Raw genomic sequence first — 26193 nt, 5'->3', positions numbered from 1 at the left:
AAACAAGAACAAGAAATAGTAAGAAAATAGAAGAAAACTCAGAGGGGTGTGTGTGTATATATATGCTTGTACATGCAAATGTAGTGTGACCTGTGTAAGCAGAAGTAGCAAGATGTACCTGAAATTTTGTGCAATTGATATATGCTTTGGTAATTATTTATTTGTTTCCTCTAACCTTCTTTTTGAATCATTCAAAACCCATGTGAGTGTTGGTACTATTATACCCTGGTACATTGTTTTTTTTTTCCTGCAGATACTTCAATACACTCCTCACCTTTTTTCCCATTATCGAATTTCATTTGTGATGCCCATGACGTGTACAGCAGTATGTGCGGGGCATGGACTTCCAGCAAGCATGCGTGAACGTGTTAGATATGAGTGATTGCAGACAAATGTTTTTTATGACTTGAGTGTGAGCAAAGTAACATTTATGAAGGGATTCAAGGAAACCGGTAAGCTGGACTTGGGTCCTGGAGGTGGGAAGTGCAGTGCCTGTGCTCTGAAGGAGGGGTGTTAATGCTGCAGTTTTTAAACCGTAGTGTAGGCACGCCTCTGGCAAGACAGCGATGATGTGAATGATGATGAAAGTGTTTTTCTTTTTCGGGTCACTCTGCCTTGGTGGGAAATGGCCGATGTGTTAATAATATAAAAAGCAATGTGTAGTGCTCTAGTTATAAAAACTTTTCTTATTGGCATTTAGGTGTCTTCTCAAGATTATTTGACTTGTATATAGAGGGTGTATAAAGGTAGAAAGTTGAAAGTGAACATAGATAAGAGTAAGGTGATGAGGGTATCAAATGATTTAGATAAAGAAAAATTGGATATCACATTGGAGAGAGGAAGTATAGAAGATGTGAATGTTTTCAGATATTTGGGAGTTGACTTGTCAGTGGATGGATTTATGAAGGATGAGGCTAACCATAGAATTGATGAAGAAAAAAAAGGTGGGTGGTGCATTGAGGTATCTGTGGAGACAAAAAATGTTATCCATGGAGTCAAAGAAGGGAATGTACGAAAGTATAGTGGTACCAACACTCTTATATGGGTGTGAAGGTTGGGTTGCAAATGCTGCAGCAAGGAGGCAGCTGGAGGAAGTGGAGATGGCCTGTCTAAAGGCAATGTGTGGTGTAAATATTATGCAGAGAATTTGGAGTGTGGAAATTAGGAGGAGGTGTGGAGTTAATAAAAGTATTAGTCAGAGGGCTGAAGAAGTGATTTAGGCATTTAGAGAGAATGGATCAAAGTAGGATGACTTGGAGAGCGTATAAATCTGTAGGGAAGGAAGGCAGGGTAGGGCTTGTGATTGAAAAGGTTGGAGGGAGAGGGTAAAGGAGGTTTTGTGGGCGAGGGGCTTGGACTTCCAGCAAGCATGTGTGAGCATTTTAGATAAGAGTGAATGGAGACGAATGGTTTTTGGGACCTGACGAGCTGTTGGAGCGTGAGCAGGGTAATATTTTGTGAAGGGATTCAGGGAAACCGGTTAACCAGACTTGAGTCCTGGAAATGGGAAGTACAATGCCTGCAATTTAAAGGAGGGGTTTGGGATATTGGCAATTTGGAGGGACTTTTGAACTGTTATATCTGAGCGCCTCTGCAAAAACAGTGATTATGTATGAGTGAGGTGAAAGTGTTGAATGATGGTGAAAGTATTTTCTTTTTTGGGGATTTTCTTTCTTTTTGGGTCACCCTGCCTCGGTGGGAGACGACTGACGTATTAAAAAAAAAATAGAAAGAAACCTAGGTAGTAGGTTGGTAGACAGAAACTGCCTAGGGAGGTACTACCATCCTGCCAAGTGAGTGTAAAACAGAAGCCTGTAATTGTTCTTTCTACATGATGGTAGGATTGCTGGTGGCTCTTATCTGTCTCATAAACATGCAAGGTTTCAGGTATGTCTTGCTACATCTATTTACACTTAGGTCACACTACACATACATGTACAAGCATATATATACACACCCCTCTGGGTTTTCTTCTATTTTCTTACTAGTTCCTGTTCTTGTTTATTTCCTCTTACCTCCATAGGGAAGTGGAACAGAATTCTTCCTCCGTAAGCTATGCGTGTTGTAAGAGGCGACTAAAATGCCAGGAGCAAGGGGCTAGTAACCCCTTCTCCTGTATATATTACTAAATTTAAAAAGAGAAACTTTCGTTTTTCTTTTTGGGCCACCCTGCCTCGGTGGGATACGGCCGGTTTGTTGAAAGAAAGAAGAAAACGTGCAAGATTTCAGGTATGTCTTGCTACTACTACTTACACTTAGGTCATACTACACTTGCATGTACAAGCACATATACACACACGCCCCTCTCTGGGTTTTCTTTACTAGTTCTTGTTCTTGTTTATTTCCTCTTATCTCCATGGGGAAGTGGAACAGTATTCTTCCTCCGTAAGCCATGTGTGTCATAAGAGGTGACTAACATGCCGGGAGCAAGGGGCTATAAGCCCTTCTCCTGTATTTATTACTAGAGTTAAAAAGAGAAAAAAAAAAGAAAATATTCTTAATTGAAACAACTGCTTTACGAGAGCTTAAACTACAGTTATCATCATGGGTGAATTATTACTTGGCATTTATCTTTTCAGGTACATTGAGGGTCTTTTCTGTCTTATTACTGGAAGCAAAAATGTCCACATGTTGATTAGAAAAATAGAAGACATTGAACAGTATAGTGGAGAAAGATTCACTGTTGCTAAGGTTAGTTGAGAGGATTTTTTATAATATATTTTTTTATAACAAACACTTTTTTCAATATAGTCATACTTGTGACAAATATTAAGATGTGAAGGATGATCCAGACTAGAACATTGATTAAAGAATATATTGGTATGGTTATACATGTACAAGATGAATATCAGTAATAGTTCTTTCAACAAACCGGCTGTATCCCACCGAGGCGGGGTGGCCCAAAAAAAAGAAAAATGAAAGTTTCTCTTTTTAAATTTAGTAATTTATACAGAAGGGGTTACTAGCCCCTTGCTCCCGGCATTTTAGTCGCTTCTTACAACACGCATGGCTTATGGAGGAAGAATTCTGTTCCACTTCCCCATGGAGATAACAGGAAATAAACAAGAACTAGTAAGAAAATAGAAGAAAATCCAGAGGGGTGTGTGTGTATGTATATATATATATATATATATATATATATATATATATATATATATATATATATATATATATATATATATATATATATATATATATATACAACCACACACACACACACACACACACACACACACACACACACACACACACACACACACACACACACACACACACACACACACACACACACACACACACACACACACACACACACACACACACACACACACACACACACATACATACATACACACACACATACATACACACACACACACACACACACACACACACACACACACACACACACACACACACACACACACACACACACACACACACACACACTTTCTTCTTTCAACATACCAGCCGTATCTCACCGAGGTGGGGTGGCCCAAAAGAAAAAAAAATAAAGTTTCTCCTTTTAAATTTAGTAATATATACAGGAGAAGGGGTTACTAGCCCCTTGCTCCCGGCATTTTAGTCACCTCTTACGACACGCATGGCTTACAGAGGAAGAATTCTGTTCCACTTCCCCATGGAGAATATATATATATGTGTGCTTGTATAATAGGTTGGTAGACAGCAACCACCCAGGGAGGTACTACCGTCCTGCCAAGTGAGTGTAAAACGAAAGCCTGTGATTGTTTTACATGATGGTAGGATTGCTGATGTCTTTTGTCTGTCTCATAAATATGCAAGATTACAGGTATGTCTTGCTGCTACTACTTACACTTAGGTCACACTACACATACATGTACACATATTTATATACACACTCATCTGAGTTTTCTTTGATTTTATCTTATTAGTTCTTGGTCTTATTACTTTTCCTTTTATATCCATGGGGAAGTGGAATAAGAATCTTTCCTCCGTAAGCCATGCGTGTTGTAAAAGTCAACTAAAATGCCGGGAACAATGGGCTAGTAAACCCTTTTCCTGTAAAGATTACTAAAAAGAATAAGAAGAAGAAAATTGTCAAAGTGGGAAGTCTGAATGTGCGTGGATGTTGTGTAGATGATAAGAAAGAGATTATTGTGGATGTTATGAATGAGAAGAAGCTGGATGTCCTGGCTTTAAGTGAAACAAAGCTGAAGTGGGTGGGAGAGTTTCAGTGGAGAGAAATAAATGGGATTAGGTCAGGGGTTTCAAATAGAGTTAGAGCTAAAGAAGGAGTAGCAATAATGTTGAAGGATAAGCTATGGCAGGAAAAGAGGGACTATAAATGTATTAATTCAAGGATTATGTGGAGTAAAATAAAGATTGGATGTGAAAAGTGGGTTATAATAAGCGTGTATGCACCTGGAGAAGAGAGAAGTGTAGAGGAGAGAGAGAGATTTTGGGAAATGTTGAGTGAATGCGTGGGGAGTTTTGAATCAAGTGTGAGAGTAATGGTGGTTGGGGATTTCAATGCTAAAGTGGGTAAAAATGTTATGGAGGGAGTAGTAGGTAAATTTGGGGTGCCAGGGGTAAATGTAAATGGGGAGCCTTTAATTGAGCTATGTGTAGAAAGAGATTTGGTAATAAGTAATACATATTTTATGAAAAAGAGGATAAATAAATATACAAGGTATGATGTAGCACGTAATGAAAGTAGTTTATTAGATTATGTATTGGTGGATAAAAGGTTGATGGGTAGGCTCCAGGATATACATGTTTATAGAGGGGCAACTGATATATTGGATCATTATTTAGTTGTAGCTACAGTTAGAGTAAGAGGTAGATGGGAAAAGAGGAAGGTGGCAACAACAAGTAAGAGGGAGGTGAAAGTGTATAAACTAAGGGAGGAGGAAGTTCGGGTGAGATATAAGCGACTATTGGCAGAAAGGTGGGCTAGTGCAAAGATGAGTAGTGGGGGGGTTGAAGAGGGTTGGAATAGTTTTAAAAATGCAGTATTAGAATGTGGGGCAGAAGTTTGTGGGTATAGGAGGGTGGGGGCAGGAGGAAAGAGGAGTGATTGGTGGAATGATGAAGTAAAGGGTGTGATAAAAGAGAAAAAGGTAGCTTATGAGAGGTTTTTACAAAGCAGAAGTGTTATAAGAAGAGCAGAGTACATGGAGAGTAAAAGAAAGGTAAAGAGAGTGGTGAGTAAGTGCAAAAGGAGAGCATATGATAGAGTGGGAGAGGCACTGTCAAGAAATTTTAATGAAAATAAGAAAAAAATTTGGAGTGAGTTAAACAAGTTAAGAAAGCCTAGGGAAAGTATGGATTTGTTAGTTAAAAACAGAGTAGGGGAGTTAGTAGATGGGGAGATGGAGGTATTAGGTAGATGGCGAGAATATTTTGAGGAACTTTTAAATGTTAAGGAAGAAACAGAGGCAGTAATTTCGTGCACTGGTCAGGGAGGTATACCATCTTTTAGGAGTGAAGAAGAGCAGAATGTAAGTGTGGGGGAGGTACGTGAGGCATTACATAAAATGAAAGGGGGTAAAGCAGCTGGAACTGATGGGATCATGACAGAAATGTTAAAAGCAGGGGGGGATATAGTGTTGGAGTGGTTGGTACTTTTGTTTAATAAATGTATGAAAGAGGGGAAGGTACCTAGGGATTGGCAGAGAGCATGTATAGTCCCTTTATGTAAAGGGAAAGGGGACAAAAGACACTGTAAAAATTATAGAGGAATAAGTTTACTGAGTATACCAGGAAAAGTGTACGGTAGGGTTATAATTGAAAGAATTAGAGGTAAGACAGAATGTAGGATTGCGGATGAGCAAGGAGGTTTCAGAGTGGGTAGGGGATGTGTAGATCAAGTGTTTACATTGAAGCATATATGTGAACAGTATTTAGATAAAGGTAGGGAAGTTTTTATTGCATTTATGGATTTAGAAAAGGCATATGATAGAGTGGATAGAGGAGCAATGTGGCAGATGTTGCAAGTATATGGAATAGGTGGTAAGTTATTAAATGCTGTGAAGAGTTTTTATGAGGATAGTGAGGCTCAGGTTAGGGTGTGTAGAAGAGAGGGAGACTACTTCCTGGTAAAAGTAGGTCTTAGACAGGGATGTGTAATGTCACCATGGTTGTTTAATATATTTATAGATGGGGTTGTAAAGGAAGTAAATGCTAGGGTGTTCAGGAGAGGGGTGGGATTAAATTTTGGGGAATCAAATTCAAAATGGGAATTGACACAGTTATTTTTTGCTGATGATACTGTGCTTATGGGAGATTCTAAAGAAAAATTGCAAAGGTTACTGGATGAGTTTGGGAATGTGTGTAAAGGTAGAAAGTTGAAAGTGAACATAGAAAAGAGTAAGGTGATGAGGGTGTCAAATGATTTAGATAAAGAAAAATTGGATATCAAATTGGGGAGGAGGAGTATGGAAGAAGTGAATGTTTTCAGATACTTGGGAGTTGACGTGTCGGCGGATGGATTTATGAAGGATGAGGTTAATCATAGAATTGATGAGGGAAAAAAGGTGAGTGGTGCATTGAGGTATATGTGGAGTCAAAAAACGTTATCTATGGAGGCAAAGAAGGGAATGTATGAAAGTATAGTAGTACCAACACTCTTATATGGGTGTGAAGCTTGGGTGGTAAATGCAGCAGCAAGGAGACGGTTGGAGGCAGTAGAGATGTCCTGTTTAAGGGCAATGTGTGGTGTAAATATTATGCAGAAAATTCGGAGTGTGGAAATTAGGAAAAGGTGTGGAGTTAATAAAAGTATTAGAGGGCAGAAGAGGGGTTGTTGAGGTGGTTTGGTCATTTAGAGAGAATGGATCAAAGTAGAATGACATGGAAAGCATATAAATCTATAGGAGAAGGAAGGCGGGGTAGGGGTCATCCTCGAAAGGGTTGGAGAGAGGGGGTAAAGGAGGTTTTGTGGGCAAGGGGCTTGGACTTCCAGCAAGCGTGCGTGAGCGTGTTAGATAGGAGTGAATGGAGATGAATGGTACTTGGGACCTGACGATCTGTTGGAGTGTGAGCAGGGTAATATTTAGTGAAGGGATTCAGGGAAACCGGTTATTTTCATATAGTCGGACTTGAGTCCTGGAAATGGGAAGTACAATGCCTGCCCTTTAAAGGAGGGGTTTGGGATATTGGCAGTTTGGAGGGATATGTTGTGTATCTTTATATGTGTATGCTTCTAAACTGTTGTATTCTGAGCACCTCTGCAAAAACAGTGATAATGTGCGAGTGTGGTGAAAGTGTTGAATAATGATGAAAGTATTTTCTTTTTGGGGATTTTCTTTCTTTTTTGGGTCACCCTGCCTCGGTGGGAGACAGCCGACTTGTTAAAAAAAAAAAAAAAAGTGTGCTTGTACATGTATGTGTAGTGTGACCTACCTGGAGGTTACCTGGAGGTTATTCCGGGGATCAACGCCGCCGCGGCCCGGTCCATGACCAGGCCTCCCGATGGATCAGGGCCTGATCAACTAGGCTGTTACTGCTGGCCGCACGCAGTCTAACGTACGAGCCACAGCCCGGCTGATCCGGCACTGACTTTAGGTATCTGTCCAGCTCTCTCTTGAAGGTAGCCAGGGGTTTATTGGCAATTCCCCTAATGCTTGATGGGAGGCTGTTGAACAGTTTTGGGCTCCGGACACTTACGGTGTTTTCTCTTAGTGTACCAATTGCGCCTCTACTTTTTATTGGCGGCATTTTGCATCACCTGCCCAGTCTTTTACTTTCGTAGGGAGTGATTTCTGTGTACAGATTTGGGACCATTCCTTCCAAGATTTTCCAAGTGTAGATTATGATATATCTCTCCCTCCTGCATTCCAACGAGTACAAGTCAAGTGCTTCCAAGTGTTCCCAGTAGTTAAGGTGCTTGACAGAACTTATACGTGCAGTAAAGGATCTCTGTACACTCTCTAGATCTGCGATTTCACCTGCTTTGAATGGAGATGTTAATGTACAGCAGTATTCCAGCCTAGAGAGAACAAGTGATTTGAAAAGGATCATCATGGGGTTGGCATCTCTCGTTTTGAAAGTTCTCATTATCCATCCTATCATTTTCTTTGCACCTAAGTGTAAGAAGAAGTAGCAAGACGTACCAGAAATCTTGCATGTTTATGAGACAGAAAAAAGACACCAGCAATCCTACCATCATGTAAAACACTTACATGTTTTTGTTTTACACTCGCTTGGCAGGACGGTAGTACCTCCCTGAGTGGTTGCTGTCTACCAGCCTACTACCTACCATCAGTAAGTTTTTTTTTTTTTTTTTTTTCCAACAAGTCGGCCGTCTCCCACCGAGGCAGGGTAATACAGTGGAGCCCCGGTTAATGATATTTTTTCACTCCATAAGTATGTTCAGGTGCCAGTACTGACCGAATTTATTCCCATAAGGAATATTGTGAAGTAGATTAGTCCATTTCAGACCCCCAAACATACATGTACAAACGCACTTACATAAATACACTTATATAATTGGTCGCATTCGGAGGTAATCGTTATGCGGGGGTCCACTGTAGTTATAATCATGAAAATCACTAAACTAAATTCTGGCTTAATAGAATGACGTATACACAGTATACATGCATTCTGTACTGTGTGAATATTTCAAAGCCAAATTCATACCATTGTTTTAGACACTTATAATATATTTTGACCATGGTTTGTCATGTTTCATTTACATAGTCATACAGTACTTGTGTTTCCACAGGTTATGGCTAGAGCAGTGTGGAATAAATTGTATGAGTTGGAGTCTAGGCATCGACACCTGCTGTTCAGCTTAATGCACCACACCAAGTGTACTGCTGTTTGTGAGATTTTCCAGCCAGATCATCAACACATCATTAAGCTTAAAGATGACTTGAAACAGCCACAACTTAATGTAATTTCATTCACTCCTGTTTATAGTGAAAATGAGGAGTCAAGCCTTCTTGCACTGCCACCACACCATACTTTGAATCTGTTATCTGCATTGGGATTTGCTACTCCTTCCTACTCAGTAATAGCAACAGAGGATGTAATAAACCACCAAAACAAGGTATGTTACAAAGGATATATTTCATATTGCATAAGCATTTTGTAAACATTATGTACCCAGCAGTCAGTGATAATATATTATTCCCAAAATATACAGGACATAAGCATACATTTCTTCTTCTTATTCTTTTTAGTAATCTTTACAGGAAAAGGGGTTACTAGCCCATTGTTCCCGGCATTTTAGTTGACTTTTACAACACGCATGGCTTACGGAGGAAAGATTCTTATTCCACTTCCCCATGGATATAAAAGGAAAAGTAATAAGACCAAGAACTATTAAGATAAAATCAATGAAAACTCAGATGAGTGTGTATAAATAAATGTGTACATGTATGTGTAGTGTGACCTAAGTGTAAGTAAAAGTAGCAAGACATACCTGTAATCTTGCATATTTATGAGACAGACAAAAGACATCAGCAATCCTACCATCATGTAAAACAATTGCAGGCTTTCGTTTTACACTCACTTGGCAGGACGGTAGTACCTCCATGGGTGGTTGCTGTCTACCAACCTACTACCTACCTGTTTAAGGGCAATGTGTGGTGTAAATATTATGCAGAAAATTCGGAGTGTGGAAATTAGGAAAAGGTGTGGAGTTAATAAAAATATTAGACAGAGGGCAGAAGAGGGGTTGTTGAGGTGGTTTGGTCATTTAGAGAGAATGGATCAAAGTAGAATGACATGGAAAGCATATAAATCTATAGGGGAAGGAAGGCGAGGTAGGGGTCGTCCTCGAAAGGGTTGGAGAGAGGGGGTAAAGGAGGTTTTGTGGGCAAGGGGCTTGGACTTTCAGCAAGCGTGCGTGAGTGTGTTAGATAGGAGTGAATGGAGACGAATGGTACTTGGGACCTGACGATCTGTTGGAGTGTGAGCAGGGTAATATTTAGTGAAGGGATTCAGGGAAACCAGTTATTTTCATATAGTCGGACTTGAGTCCTGGAAATGGGAAGTACAATGCCTGCACTTTAAAGGAGGGGTTTGGGATATTGGCAGTTTGGAGGGATATGTTGTGTATCTTTATATGTGTATGCTTCTAAACTGTTGTATTCTGAGCACCTCTGCAAAAACAGTGATAATGTGCGAGTGTGGTGAAAGTGTTGAATGATGATGAAAGTATTTTCTTTTTGAGGATTTTCTTTCTTTTTTGGGTCACCCTGCCTTGGTGGGAGACGGCCGACTTGTTGAAAAAAAAAAAAAAGCATACATTAAAGGAGAAAATGATGTAGAGCAGAAATATCACCAGATCATTGGTTGAATATATAAAGTTAAATACTGCTATGTGTAGCCTTGAAATGGTACACTGGGGATGGTGGAATCTTATTTGAACATTAACCTATGCAAGTGACATTTACTATGTAGGAGCAGATAATTATAGAATATAATTGTTAAAAAATCTTGGTATTAGCATATGGGAGGAAATGAGCAGTGATAAATAATATAGGTGTGGATGATAAAGTCAAATGTTGTGTGTGGAGCACAAAAAATACCTTTGGAATCCCCTCATCTTATGTTTACATATGAAATGGGTGATAGATACAGTAATTAAGCTCCCTAAAATGAACAATGACAGTGTAAAAGGAATAAGACCAAGGATGCACAATTGGTGGCTTGTGGGCTGCATATGCCATTTTGAGTAGCACAGTTGTGGCCTTCAGTGTGTTGTGGAGAAAAATATTAAAAGCATGGTGTGAATTACAAAGCTGAAAAATATGCAAGAAAGGTTGGAGATTGGAATTCTTGAGGTTTTTTGCAAGCATTTTGGAGATCTCCAGAAAGAACATAAAAGACTACAACTGTTCAGCAGACCTGTCTCTGATAGATAGCGTTAAATTAGAAGCCTCATTGATTTAACTGATCTTCCTAGTTATAATGTGCTTTGCTCAAAGTTTGTGGAAGGGAACTTGTTTAATTACTTCAAGTGGTTGCCTCAAGATCAGTGTTCATATTTGCATGAAAAGGCAATTACTTACATATACTTATTTGGCTCCACTTACATCTGTGAGCCAGCATTCAGGCTCTTAAATCTCAACAAATCAAAAATTTGCAATTGATTTATTGATGACAGTCTTCACTCCATTCTATGACTGGCAACTATGAAATTGGATTCCAACAAAAAAAGAAATAGTTTCAGAAGTAGTGTCAGAAATCCCACAGAAAAGCTACTTCTACATTGTTAAGAATGGTAAATATATTGTTTATTCTCACTATAGACTTAGGTGAAAGACTCAAAAAAAATTATACTATATATTACATAAATGCAGTGCCCCCTGCTTATGATTTGGTCTTCCAGTGTGGCCCCTGCTCATGGGTCACTATGTGGCTCTAGAAGTGAAATGACTGTGCATCCCTGAGTTAGGACTATGGTTGGACTTCTGTGTGAGCCTTGGTGGTGTGTAGGCGGTTTGGCCTGTCTAAAGAATTACTGACAAATTTACCCCATTATCTTCCTGGGACAACTATCGTTATACTTTATCCCCTGGACTCCGAACATCAGTTCCTGTTTCCTCTTTTTAAAATTGTTATGGCAGTAGGGAAACTCTGAAAGCTGTCTAAGGTAGGGTGTAGATGTAATGTCAGCCCAGATTTAAACAGGAAATCCACTTTACTGTACTTGATTGGCACTTGTATTTTCTTTTTCTATTTCCAGAAGGAACTCTTAGTCCCTTCCCTATTACTGCCCAGATTATTGCATTACTATATTTCTTTACTAGACACTAGGAGGTAGGGCTTGATATAAAACAATCTTGGATAGTCCTTTAAACTCCTTCAGCAATAATGAAAAGGGAAAAGGATGATGGAAAGGCAGATGTCATAATTGAAAGGGGTTTTAGGGATTTAATGTGTTGGAGTGTCATCAAGGTTGGAAATACAGTCCCTACACTCGAGAGATGTGGAAGTTGCTGCTTGGAGAGTCATTTGACTTGTGATTTCTGCACACTTCTGGCAAGACAGCTGCTGAATGAATTATAGTGAATGCTTCCTCTTTTTTCACAACACCCTACCTTAGTAAGTGACAGTCAGAGTGGTAAAAAAAAAAAAAAGTCATAAGCATCTTAAAGAGCATACACAACAGTTTATCTTGGCAAGGTCTCAGGTGCTAAATAACAAATTTCATGAAAATAATTCCTTTCTTGTGTTCTCACTGCTGTTCTTTTATACACATTTAATGTTTTCTTGTATTTATATAACTGGCCTCTTAAACCCACTCTTATTCTAATACTTTTATAGTTATATTTCATATGCATTCACACACACATCCTCCATTCTTCTGCATTAAAAAGGATATGTTGCTTTTGTATATACAGCATACTGTGTTTGTCATTCAGCAAATTTTCAAGTACTGATCCCCTTCATCTAATGTTATTTTCACTTTTATTTCACAAACCCTGATATATTTTTAATATAGTATCTACTGTATTATCACTGCCTTAATCTATTTTAAATCTTGTACTACTTTTGGATTCTATAATTCTCTTTAAGAATAAAGGCCACAATACTGTGACGAAAATAATTAACAGTTAACCAATAAATTGTAAATAATTTTTTAACACCTCGGGTATCTCCCACTGAGGTAGGGTGACCCAAAAAAGAAAAAGTACTTCATAAAGTTTTTCCTCTTTTTACATTTAGTAATTTATACAGGAGAAGAGGTTACTAGTGCTTGCTCTTGTCACTTTAGTCACCTCTTACGACACGCATGGCTTATGAAGGAAGGTTTATGAGTATGAATGCTTTGTTTAACATACAGTGGGCCCCCGGTTTGCGATATTAATCCGTTCCTGAGAGCTCATCGTAAACCAAAATTATCGAAAAGCGAATCAGTTTTCTCCATAAGAAATAATGGAAATCAAATTAATCCGTGCAAGACACCCAAAAGTATGAAAAATTTTTTTTAACACATTAAACAATAAGTTTAATGCACACAAACTGAAGAAGACATGCACAGTTTGTAGTACTGTACTCTACTAACAATAGAATACATGACACTTACCTTTAATGAAGATCTGGTGATGATTGATGGGATGGGAGGAGGGGAGAGTGTCGAACTTATTGTTTAGAAGGGGAATCCCCTTCCAGTAGGACTTGAGGTAGCAAGTCCTTTTCCGGGGTTACTTCCCTTCTACTTTTAATGCCACTAAGACCAGCTTCAGAGTCACTGGCAGCCTCACTATGCCTAATCACACTATGTATGCCACTACGAATCTTAAATCTTTCAAACCAACCTTTGCTGGCCTTAAATTCACTCACATCACCACTAGTTGCAGGCAATTTCTTTACCAAATCGTCATGCAACTGCCTAGCCTTTTCACAAATGATCGCTTGAGAGATGCTATCTCCTGCTATCTGTTCTTCATTTATCCACACCAATAAGTCTCTCAACATCTTTTAACACTTGCAGTCGCTGTTTTGTAATCACAGTTGCATCTTTTGCAACAACAGCTTCCTTGATTGCTGTTTTCCTGGTCACTATAGTAGAGATGGTTGATTGGGGTTTTGTATACAACCTGGCCAGCTCCAACACACGCACTCCACTTTCGTACTTTGCAATTATCTCTTTCTTCATTTCAATAGTCATTAGCACCCTTTTTCTCGAAGGGTTGGCACTAGAAGCTTTCTTGGGGCCCATGGTGATTTATTTTGCAGAAACAAGCACCAAAAACACTGATAATATGGAATGTACCGATTGTATCCTTAGATGCGAGCACACTGGCTGGCTTGTAAACACTGGCACACATATGGACACGTCTCGGACGAATCGTATACCGGGATTTTAACGGGAGCCGAGGCAAAATTTTTGCATTAAAATGCATCGAATACCGGATTTATTGGATACCGATGGCATCGCGAACCGGGGGTCCACTGTATTTTTTAAATTGTCGATTTCATTTTCATATCCTCACGTTTGGCTACAGTACATTCATTTCTAGTCAGTGCACTGTGTTGAATACATAGTGTTGCATTATAAATGTAGGTTGTGGTCCAATTTTTTGTAGATTCTGACTTTCTTAATGCTGTATATTTTTCTCTTGTACAGGTTCGAGGTGAACTGCATAAAGAGGGAGAAGTCTTATATTTTCTTAATAAGGCTGAAGAAACCATTGGAATAGCAAAATCAAAAACATTTTGGTATATAATGATTAGGGCACTGAGAGAGAAAGCTGCCTACTGTTTTATAACCAGAAAGAAGCGTCATAGTTGGAATTTAGAAGACAATATTCTAAAAACACAAAAACGATTAGAAGAACTTCAGCCTTGGCTGAAATTCTCAGATTCTTACTTAAAAAGTTGGAAGGTAAGGATTAGTATTAAATTTTAGTTTTTCTTTTACAAAAGTTCTATTTTTTTTTTATTATCACACTGGCCGATTCCCACCAAGGCAGGGTGGCCCAAAAAAGAAAAACTTTCATCATCATTCACTCCATCACTGTCTTGCCAGAAGGGTGCTTTACACTACAGTTTTTAAACTGCAACATTAACACCCCTCCTTCAGAGTGCAGGCACTGTACTTCCCATATCCAGGACTCAAGTCCGGCCTGCCGGTTTCCCTGAACCCCTTCATAAATGTTACTTTGCTCACACTCCAACAGCACGTCAAGTATTAAAAACCATTTGTCTCCATTCACTCCTATCAAACACGCTCACGCATGCCTGCTGGAAGTCCAAGCCCCTCGCACACAAAACCTCCTTACTCCCTCCCTCCAACCTTTCCTAGGCCGACCCCTACCCCGCCTTCCTTCCACTACAGACTGATACACTCTTGAAGTCACTCTGTTTCGCTCCATTCTCTCTACATGTCCGAACCACCTCAACAACCCTTCCTCAGCCCTCTGGACAACAGTTTTGGTAATCCCGCACCTCCTCCTAACTTCCAAACTACGAATTCTCTGCATTATATTCACACCACACATTGCCCTCAGACATGCCATCTCCACTGCCTCCAGCCTTCTCCTCGCTGCAACATTCATCACCCATGCTTCACACCCATATAAGAGCGTTGGTAAAACTATACTCTCATACATTCCCCTCTTCGTCTCCAAAGACTCCTAAGTGCAGCACTCACCCTTTTCCCCTCATCAATTCTATGATTCACCTCATCTTTCATAGACCCATCTGCTGACACGTCCACTCCCAAATATCTGAATACATTCACCTCCTCCATACTCTCTCCCTCCAATCTGATATCCAATCTTTCATCACCTAATCTTTTTGTTATCCTCATAACCTTACTCTTTCCAGTATTCACTTTTAATTTTCTTCTTTTGCAAACCCTACCAAATTCATCCACCAATCTCTGCAACTTCTCTTCAGAATCTCCCAAGAGCACGGTGTCATCAGCAAAGAGCAACTGTAACAACTCCCACTTTATGTGTGATTCTTTATCTTTTAACTCCACGCCTCTTGCCAAGACCTTCGCATTTACTTCTCTTACAACCCCATCTATAAATATATTAAACAACCACGGTGACATCACACATCTTTGTCTAAGGCCTACTTTTACTGGGAAATAATTTCCCTCTTTCCTACATACTCTAACTTGAGCCTCACTATCCTCGTAAAAACTCTTCACTGCTTTCAGTAACCTACCTCCTACACCATACACCTGCAACATCTGCCACATTGCCCCCCTATCCACCCTGTCATACGCCTTTTCCAAATCCATAAATGCCACAAAGACCTCTTTAGCCTTATCTAAATACTGTTCACTTATATGTTTCACTGTAAACACCTGGTCCACACACCCCCTACCTTTCCTAAAGCCTCCTTGTTCATCTGCTATCCTATTCTCCGTCTTACTCTTAATTCTTTCAATAATAACTCTACCATACACTTTACCAGGTATACTCAACAGACTTATCCCCCTATAATTTTTGCACTCTCTTTTGTCCCCTTTGCCTTTATAAAAAGGAACTATGCATGCTCTCTGCCAATCCCTAGGTACCTAACCTTACCCTCTTCCATACATTTATTAAATAATTGCACCAACCACTCCAAAGCTATATCCCCACCTGCTTTTAACATTTCTATCTTTATCCCATCAATCCCGGCTGCCTTACCCCCTTTCATTTTACCTACTGCCTCACGAACTTCCCCCACACTCACAACTGGCTCTTCCTCACTCCTACAAGATGTTATTCCTCCTTGCCCTATACACGAAATCACAGCTTCCCTATCTTCATCAACATTTAACAATTCCTCAAAATATTCCCTCCATCTTCCCAATACCTCTAACTCTCCATTTAATAACTCTCCTCTCCTATTTTTAACTGACAAATCCATTTGTTCTCTAGGCTTCCTTAACTTGTTAATCTCACTCCAAAACTTTTTTTTATTTTCAACAAAATTTGTTGATAACATCTCACCCACTCTCTCATTTGCTCTCTTTTTACATTGCTTCACCACTCTCTTAACCTCTCTCCTTTTCTCCATATACTCTTCTCTCCTTGCATCGCTTCTACTTTGTAAAAACTTCTCATATGCTAACTTTTTCTCCCTTACTACTCTCTTTACATCATCATTGCACCAATCGCTCCTCTCCCCTCTCGCACCCACTTTCCTGTAACCACAAACTTCTGCTGAACACTCTAACACTACATTTTTTAAACCTACCCCATACCTCTTCGACCCCATTGCCTATGCTCTCATTAGCCCATCTATCCTCCAGTAGCTGTTTATATCTTACCCTAACTGCCTCCTCTTTTAGTTTATAAACCTTCACCTCTCTCTTCCCTGATGCTTCTATTCTCCTTGTATCCCATCTACCTTTTACTCTCAGTGTAGCTACAACTAGAAAGTGATCTGATATATCTGTGGCCCCTCTATAAACATGTACATCATGAAGTCTACTCAACAGTCTTTTATCTACCAATACATAATCCAACAAACTACTATCATTTCACCCTACATCATATCTTGTATACTTATTTATCCTCTTTTTCTTAAAATATGTATTACCTATAACTAAACCCCTTTCTATACAAAGTTCAATCAAAGGGCTCCCATTATCATTTACACCTGGCACCCCAAACTTACCTACCACACCCTCTCTAAAAGTTTCTCCTACTTTAGCATTCAGATCCCCTACCACAATTACTCTCTCACTTGGTTCAAAGGCTCCTATACATTCACTTAACATCTCCCAAAATCTCTCTCTCCTCTACATTCCTCTCTTCTCCAGGTGCATACACACTTATTATGACCCACTTTTCGCACCCAACCTTTACTTTAATCCACATAATTCTTGAATTTACACATTCATATTCTCTTTTCTCCTTCCATAACTGTTCCTTCAACATTACTGCTACCCCTTCCTTTGCTCTAACTCTCTCAGATACTCCAGATTTAATCCCATTTATTTCCCCCCACCGATACTCCCCTACCCCCTTCAGCTTTGTTTCGCTTAGGGCCAGGACATCCAACTTCTTTTCATTCATAACATCAGCAATCATCTGTTTCTTGTCATCTGCACTACATCCATGCACATTCAAGCATCCCAGTTTTATAAAGTTTTTCTTCTTCTCTTTTTTAGTATATGTCTACAGGAGAAGGGGTTACTAGCCCATTGCTCCCGGCATTTTAGTCGCCTCATACGACACGCATGGCTTACGGAGGAAAGATTCTTTTCCACTTCCCCATGGACAATAGAAGAAATAAAGAAGAACAAGAGCTATTTAGAAAAAGGAGAAAAACCTAGATGTATGTATATATATATGCATGTGCGTGTCTGTGATGTGTGACCAAAGTGTAAGTAGGAGTAGCAAGATATCCCTGTTATCTAGCGTGTTTATGAGACAGAAAAAGAAACCAGCAATCCTACCATCATGCAAAACAGTTACAGGTTTCTGTTTCACAGTCATCTGGCAGGACGGTAGTACTTCCCTGGGTGGTTGCTGTCTACCAACCTACTAGGGAAGCCTAGAGATTTATGAAACTTGGTTGTAGAAGAATTTCATACAGTATTTGTCTTGGTTTTGTGTAATTAGTTTTGCTACGTAAATTAATTGATGCATTTGAATTGATAGAGAATTCATTTTCTCAGATACTTGAAAGAAAATAATAAAAATTTAAGAGCCTTTTTATTCTTTATATCATATTACTGTGAAAGCAATGGAAAATATGTCCCCTTTATACATTCCGAGTTTTTAATGATACACTTATGAGAGAAAAATGTAAGCAAAATTCTTTCTTTCTTCTTTCAACACACCGGCCGTATCCCACCGAGGCGGGGTGGCCCATAAGGAAAAACAAAAGTTTGTCCTTTCACATTTAGTAATATATACAGGAGAAGGGGTTACTAGCCCCTTGCTCCTGGCATTTTAGTCGCCTCTTACAACACGCATAGCTTACGGAGGAAGAATTCTGTTCCACTTCCCCGTGGAGATAAGAGGAAATAAACAAGAACAAGAACTAGTAAGAAAATAGAAGAAAACCCAGAGGGGTATGTATACATATGCTTGTACATGTATGTGTAGTGTGACCTAAGTGTAAGCAGAAGTAGCAAGACGTACCTGAAACCTTGCATGTTTATGAGACAGGAAAAAACACCAGCAATCCTATCATGTAAAACAATTACAGGCTTTCATTTTACATTCACTTGGCAGGACGGTAGTACCTCCCTGGGCGGCTGCTGTCTACCAACCAACTATTTGTAATAAAAATGGATTGTTAATTGAAAAAATCTGATTTTCAGTAAAAGGCAATAGTCAGATTTTTTTAATGACTTTTGTTCAACTTAAAGATTTCTCATCAGGTTTGTAACAGATACTGTAATTTTAATAATGTTTTTCTACCTCTAATTTTTTATGCTGTACTGTAGTTTACTGTAATATACTGTAATGTACTGTAATTTACTGTAATAGGTAGTAGGTTGGTAGACAGCAACCACCCAGGGAGGTACTGCCGTCCTGCTAAGTGAATGTAAAACAAAAGCCTGTAATTGTTTTACATGATGGTAGGATTGCTGGTGTTTTTTTTTTGTCTGTCTCATAAATATGCAAGATTACAGGTATGTCTTGCTACTTCTACTTACACTTAGGTCACACTACACATACATGTACATGTGTATTTATACACACTCATCTGAGATTTCATTGATTTTATCTTAATAGTTCTTGGTCTTATTACTTTTCCTTTTATATCCATGGGGAAGTGGAATAAGAATCTTTCCTCCGTAAGCCATGCGTGTTGTAAAAGTCAACTAAAATGCCGGTAACAATGGGCTAGTAACCCCTTTTCCTGTAAAGATTACTAAAAAGAATAAGAAGAAGAAAACTGTCAAAGTGGGAAGTCTGAATGTGCGTGGATGTTGTGCAAATGATAAGAAAGAGATGATTGTGGAAGTTATGATGAGAAGAAGCTGGATGTCCTGGCTTTAAGTGAAACAAAGCTGAAGGGGGTGTGAAAGTTTCAGTGGAGAGGAATAAATGGGATTTGGTCAGGGGTTTCAAATAGAGTTAGAGCTAAAGAAGGAGTAGCAATAATGTTGAAGGATAAGATATGGCAGGAAAAGAGAGACTATAAATATATTAATTCAAGGATTATGTGGAGTAAAATAAAGGTTGGATGTGAAAAGTGGGTTATAGTAAGTGTATATGCACCTGGAGAAGAGAGAAGTGTAGAGGAGAGAGAGAGAGATTTTGGGAAATGTTGAGTGAATGCGTGGGGAGTTTTGAACCAAGTGTGAGAGTACTTGTGGTTGGGGATTTCAATGCAAAAGTGGGTAAAAATGTTGTGGAGGGAGTAGTAGGTAAATTTGGGGTGCCAGGGGTAAATGTAAATGGGAAGCCTTTAATTGAGCTATGTGTAGAAAGAGATTTGATAATAAGTAATACATATTTTATGAAAAAGAGGATAAATAAATATACAAGGTATGATGTAGCACGTAATGAAAGTAGTTTGTTCGATTATGTATTGGTGGATAAAAGGTTAATGGGTAGGCTCCAGGATGTACATATTTATAGAGGGGCAACTGATATATTGGATCATTATTTAGTTATAGCTACAGTTAGAGTAAGAGGTAGATGGGACAAGAGGAAGGTGGCAACAACAAGTAGGAGGGAAGTGAAAGTGTATAAACTAAGGGAGGAGGAAGTTCGGGTGAGATATAAGCGACTATTGGCAGAAAGGTGGGCTAGTGCAAAGATGAGTAGTGGGGGGGTTGAAGAGGGTTGGAATAGTTTTAAAAATGCAGTATTAGAATGTGGGGCAGAAGTTTGTGGTTATAGGAGGGTGGGGGTTATAGGAGGTTTTTACAAAGCAGAAGTGTTATAAGAAGAGCAGAGTATATGGAGAGTAAAAGAGAGTGGTGAGAGAGTGCAAAAGGAGAGCAGATGAAAGAGTGGGAGAGGCACTGTCAAGAAATTTTAATGAAAATTTGAAACAATTTTGGAGTGAGTTAAACAAGTTAAAAAAGCCTATGGAACGTATGGATTTGTCAGTTTAAAACAGAGTAGGGGAGTTAGTAGATGGGGAGAGGGAGGTATTAGGTAGATGGCGAGAATATTTTGAGGAACCTTTAAATGTTGAGGAAGAAAGGGAGGCGGCAATTTCATGCACTGGCCAGGGAGGTATACCATCTTTTAGGAGTGAAGAAGAGCAGAATGTAAGTGTGGGGGAGGTACGTGAGGCATTACATAAAATGAAAGGGGGTAAAGCAGCTGGAACTGATGGGATCACAACAGAAATGTTAAAAGCAGGGGGGGATGTAGTGTTGGAGTGGTTGGTACTTTTGTTTAATGTATGAAAGAAGGGAAGGTACCTAGGGATTGGCAGAGAGCATGTATAGTCCTTTTATATAAAGGGTAGGGGACAAAAGAGATTGTAAAAATTATAGAGGAATAAGTTTATTGAGTAAAACAGGAAAAGTGTACGGTAGGGTTATTATTGAAAGAATTAGAGGTAAGACAGAATGTAGGATTGCAGATGAGCAAGGAGGTTTCAGAGTGGATAGGGGATGTGTAGATCATGTGTTTACATTGAAGCATATATGTGAACAGTATTTAGATAAAGGTAGGGAAGTTTTCATTGCATTTATAGATTTAGAAAAGGCATATGATAGAGGGGATAGGGGAGCAATGTGGCAGATGTTGCAAGTATTTGGAATAGGTGGTAAGTTACTAAATGCTGTAAAGAGTTTTTATGAGGATAGTGAGGCTTAGGTTAGGGTGTGTAGAAGAGAGGGAGACTACTTCCCGGTAAAAGTAGGTCTTAGACAGGGATGTGTAATCTCACCATGGTTGTTTAATATATTTATAGATGGGGTTGTAAAAGAAGTAAATGCTAGGGTGTTTGGGAGAGGGGTGGGATTAAATTATGGGAAATCAAATACATAATGGAAATTGACACAGTTCCTTTTTGCTGATGATACTGTGCTTATGGGAGATTCTAAAGAAAAATTGCAAAGGTTAGTGGATGAGTTTGGGAGTGTGTGTAAAGGTAGAAAGTTGAAAGTGAACATAGAAAAGAGTAAGGTGATGAGGGTGTCAAATGATTTAGATAAAAAAAAATTGGATATCAAATTGGGGAGTAGGAGTATGGAAGTGAATGTTTTCAGATACTTGGGAGTTGACGTGTCAGCGGATGGATTTATGAAGGATGAGGTTAATCATAGAATTGATGAAGGAAAAAAGGTGAGTGGTGCATTAAGGTATATGTGGAGACAAAAAACTTTATCTATGGAGGCAAAGAAGGGAATGTACGAAATTATAGTGGTACCAACTCACTTATATGGGTGTGAAGCTTGGGTTGTAAATACAGCAGCGAGGAGACGGTTGGAGGCAGTGGAGATGTCCTGTCTAAGGGCAATGTGTGGTGTAAATACAGTGGACCTTCGCATAATACTATTAATCCGTTCCTGAGAGCTCAATGTTAGGTGAAATTATCGTTAGGCGAATTAATTTTCCCCATAAGAAATAATGGAAATCAAATTAATCCGTGCAAGACACCCAAAAGTATGAAAAAAAAAATTTTTACCACATGAAATATTAATTTTAATACACACAAACTGAAGAAGACATGCACAGTTACATGACACTTACCTTTATTGAAGATCTGGTGATGATTGATGGGATGGGAGGAGGGGAGAGTGTTGATGGTCTTAGTGTTTAGAAGGGGAATCCCCTTCCATTAGGACTTGGTGTCAAGTCCTTTTCCGGGGTTACTTCCCTTCTTCTTTTAATGCCACTAGGACCAGCTTCAGAGCCACTGGACTTCTGTCGCACAACATATCTGTCCATAGAGGTCTGTACCTCTCATTTCGTTATGACTTTCCTAAAGTGTTTCACAACATTGTCAGTGTAATAGTCACCAGCACGGCTTGCAATAGCTGTCTGAGGGTGATTTTCATCCATAAAGGTTTGCACTTTAAGCCACATTGCACATATTTCCTTAATCTTTGAAGTAGGCAACTTCTTCAATTTCTCTCTCCCCTTCTCCGAAGCAGTTTCCTCAGGTGTGGCCTCTTGCTGTTGAAGATGATCTAGCAGCTCATCAGTGGTTAGTTCTTCATTGTACTCCTCCACCAACTTTTCCACATCTTCCCCACTAACCTCCAACCCCAAGGACTTCCCCAGTGCTACAGTTGATTCCTCAACTGTCATATGCTTCTCAGGGTTAGCCTCAAATCCTTCAAAATCCCTTTTGTCTACACATTCTGGCCACAGTTTTTTCCAAGCAGAGTTCAGGGTCCTCTTAGTCACTCCCTCCCAAGCCTTACCTGTAAGGTTTACACAATTGAGGATATTAAAGTGATCTCTCCAAAACTCTCTTAAGAGTCAATTGAGTTTCTGAGGTCACTACAAAGCACCTTTCAAATAGAGCTTTTGTATACAGTTTCATGAAGATGGAAATGACCTGCTGGTCCATGGGCTGCAGGAGAGGAGTGGTATTAGGAGGCAAAAACTTGACCTTAATGAAGCTCATGTCCCCACAAAGTCACTCTGCCAAGTCTGTAGGATGACCAGGGGCATTGTCTAACACCAGGAGGCACTTAAGGTCTAATTTATTTTCAATTAGGTAATTTTTCACTGTGGGGGCAAATGCATGGTGTAACCAGTCTTAGAAAAAGTCCCTAGTGACCCATGCCTTACTGTTTGCCCTCCACAGCACACACAAATTAGCCTTGAGGATATTCTTTTGCCTGAACGCTCTGGGAGTTTCAGAGTGATACACCAATGAAGGCTTCACTTTGCAATCACCACTAGCATTGGCACACATTAACAGAGTAAGCCTGTCTTTCATAGGCTTATGTCCTGGGAGTGCCTTTTCCTCCTCAGTAATGTAGGTCCTACTTGGCATTTTCTTCCAAAACAGGCCTGTTTCGTCACAATTAAACACTTGTTCAGGTTTCAGTCCTTCACTGTCTATGTACCCCTTGAATTCATGCACATATTTTTCAGCTGCTTTGTGGTCCAAACTGGCAGCCTCACCATGCCTTATCACACTATGTATGCCACTATGCTTCTTAAATCTCTCAAACCAACCTTTGCTGGGCTTAAATTCACTCGCATCATCACTAGTTGCAGGCATTTTTCTAATTAAATCCTCATGCAACTTCCTAGCCTTTTCACTTATGATTGCTTGAGAGATGCTATCTCCTGCTATCTGTTTTTCGTTTATCCACACCAATAACAGTCTCTCAACATCTTCTATCACTTGGGATCTCTGTTTTGAAAACAAAGTTGCACCTTTGGCAAGAACAGCTTCCTTGATTGCCATTTTCTTGGCCACAATAGTAGCGATGGTTGATTGGGGTTTACTGTACAGCCTGGCCAGCTCGGAGACACGCACTCCACTTTCATACTTAGCAATGATCTCTTTCTTCATATCCATAGTAATTCTCACCCTTATTCCTGTAGGGTTGGCACTAGAAGCTTTCTTGGGTCCATGGTCACTTATTTTGCAGGTGAAATCACTAAAAACGCTGTAATAATACGAAATGTTCCGATTGTATGCTTGGATGTGACCGCAGAGGCTGGCTTGTAAACAATACCACCGGCGGAACAAGTGAGGCGGGCTCAGGCCGCACATGGACGCTTGTCGGACGAATTGCGTTGAGCGAGTTTTTTAGCGCTAGGCGAGGCAAAATTTTAGCGTTAAAATGTATCGCTAGGCGGATTTAACGTTATGTGATGCCAACGTTAGGCCGGGGTCCACTGTATTGTGCAGAAAATTCGGAGTGTGGAAATTAGGAGAAGGTGTGGAGTTAATAAAAGTATTAGTCAGAGGGCTGAAGAGGGGTTGTTGAGGTGGTTTGGTCATTTAGATAGAATGGATCAAAGTAGAATGACATGGAGAGCATTTAAATCTGTAGGAGAAGAAAGGCGGGGTAGGGGTCGTCCTCGAAAAGGTTGGAAGGAAGGGGTAAGGGAGGTTTTGTGGGCGAGGGGATTGGACTTCCAGCAGGCGTGTATGAGCGTGTTTGATAGGAGTGAATGGAGATGAATGGTATTTGGGACCTGACGATCTGTTGGAGTGTGAGCAGGGTAATATTTAGTGAAGGGATTCAGGAAACCGGTTATTTTTGTATAGCCGGACTTGAGTCCTGGAAATGGGAAGTACAATGCCTGCACTCTAAAGGAGGGGTTTTGGGATATTAGCAGTTTGGAGGGATATGTTGTGTATCTTTATACGTATGTGCTTCTAAACTGTTGTGTTCTGAGCACCTCTGCAAAAACAGTGATTATGTGTGAGTGAGGTGAAAGTGTTGAATGATGATGAAAGTATTTTCTTTTTGGGGATTTTCTTTCTTTTTGAGTCACCCTGTCTCTGTGGGAGATGGCCGACTTGTTGAAAAAAAAAAAAATTTTTTTCCTTTTAAGTTTAAAGATAATTAATGGCTTTAAAAACAGTGCTGTATTTATATTTTCAGGAACTTGGAGAAGCTTTTCTGAAGTGGTTAAATGAAGAATTACAAGGAAATGAAGAAGCAGAAAGTATTAGACCAAGATTTCCAATAATATGGGAAAAGTTTCTCTTAAAAACAGGACTAACGGATGAGATAAATTCCTGATAAAGAATATCTAGGGACATAAACTTTAAGAATGCACATTATCTTGGAGTAAGTTCTTAACCTACACTTTGAAATTTGTTAACACGTAATTTGGAGGTCAACTGAAGTGCAAACATCTCAGCAGATGGAGGAATGAACTTCCAGTCTTTGCTTTAAATGATCAACATGGGTTTAACGATTGACATTTTCTTTTAACTTGGCCATTTTTCACCAAGGCAGGGGTGACCCCAAAAAGAAAGAAACACTTTTACCATCATTCAACACTTTCAGTGTCATACACATGTAATCACTGTCTTTGCAAAGACGCTCAGATACGACAATTTAGATGTCACTCCAAACAGCCAATGTACCAAACCCCTCCTTTAACCCCTTAACTGTCCAAATGTAGATCTACGTTCTTACCGCTAGCGCTCCAAACGTAGATCAATTTTTTCTTTTTCCTGCCTCCAAATTTGGGACGATTGGCCCGAGTTGTCTGGTTAGGATAGAATGGGTCTTAACACTCGGTGTGCCCAGTATTAAAAAAATCTAGGACCACTTAGTACCTTGTGGGAGCACCAGTTCAATTGAGTACCAGCTAGAGCAAAGAGTATGGCAAACACCAGGGACTCACTGATGTCATGTCGTATTAACACTCCCTTTTAAAAAGGAAAGTGATGTTGGCCTGAGTTTAGTGGCCTTGAGATGGATATGGCCACAAGTAGTTGAGGAAATATCAAATACCTTGATAATAACCCATGTGCAACATTTGTGCAACAACCTTTCATTTTGATACCACTAATAGTGTCATCCTGCCAGAATGTCCTATTACCTATTCCCTAAGTAAAGAGAAACAATTCTTGACTGTGTGTAATACGTGTTTGGCAGACCGGGTGGCTGGCTGGCTGGCCGGGTGGCTGGCTGGTTGGGTGGCTGGCTGGCTGGCCGGCTGGCCGGTTGGCTGTCTCTATCTATGCCTGTCTCTGTCTGTCTCTATCTCTATCTGTTTCTGTCTGTCTGTCTCTACCTCTATCTCATAGGTACACTTTTTTTTTTTTTTTTTTTCAACAAGTCGGTCGTCTCCCACCGAGGCAGGGTGACCCAAAAAAGAAAGAAAATCCCCAAAAAGAAAATACTTTCATCATCATTCAACACTTTCACCACACTCACACATT

The 26193-nt window shown here is 39.7% G+C and overlaps 1 protein-coding gene across 8 annotated transcripts in view; it reads left to right on the top strand.

Moving 5' to 3' along the window:
• The window catches only part of LOC128694122 (uncharacterized), a 94022-nt gene extending 68942 nt beyond the window's left edge, over window positions 1-25080 (top strand). For all 8 annotated transcript variants that reach the window (XM_070093583.1, XM_070093584.1, XM_070093586.1 and 5 more), the window contains 4 exons: window positions 2580-2691; window positions 8708-9034; window positions 14069-14326; window positions 24899-25080. In XM_070093583.1, the coding sequence (XP_069949684.1) occupies window positions 2580-2691; window positions 8708-9034; window positions 14069-14326; window positions 24899-25039 (838 nt within the window). In that variant the 3' untranslated portion in view covers window positions 25040-25080. The remainder of the gene's footprint in view (window positions 1-2579; window positions 2692-8707; window positions 9035-14068; window positions 14327-24898) is intronic.
• Window positions 25081-26193: the final 1113 nt, after the last annotated feature.

The sequence above is a fragment of the Cherax quadricarinatus genome, chromosome 43, assembly GCF_038502225.1.
Source record: "Cherax quadricarinatus isolate ZL_2023a chromosome 43, ASM3850222v1, whole genome shotgun sequence".
Lineage (NCBI taxonomy): Eukaryota > Metazoa > Arthropoda > Malacostraca > Decapoda > Parastacidae > Cherax > Cherax quadricarinatus.
This window is presented reverse-complemented; position numbering and strand designations above follow the sequence as displayed.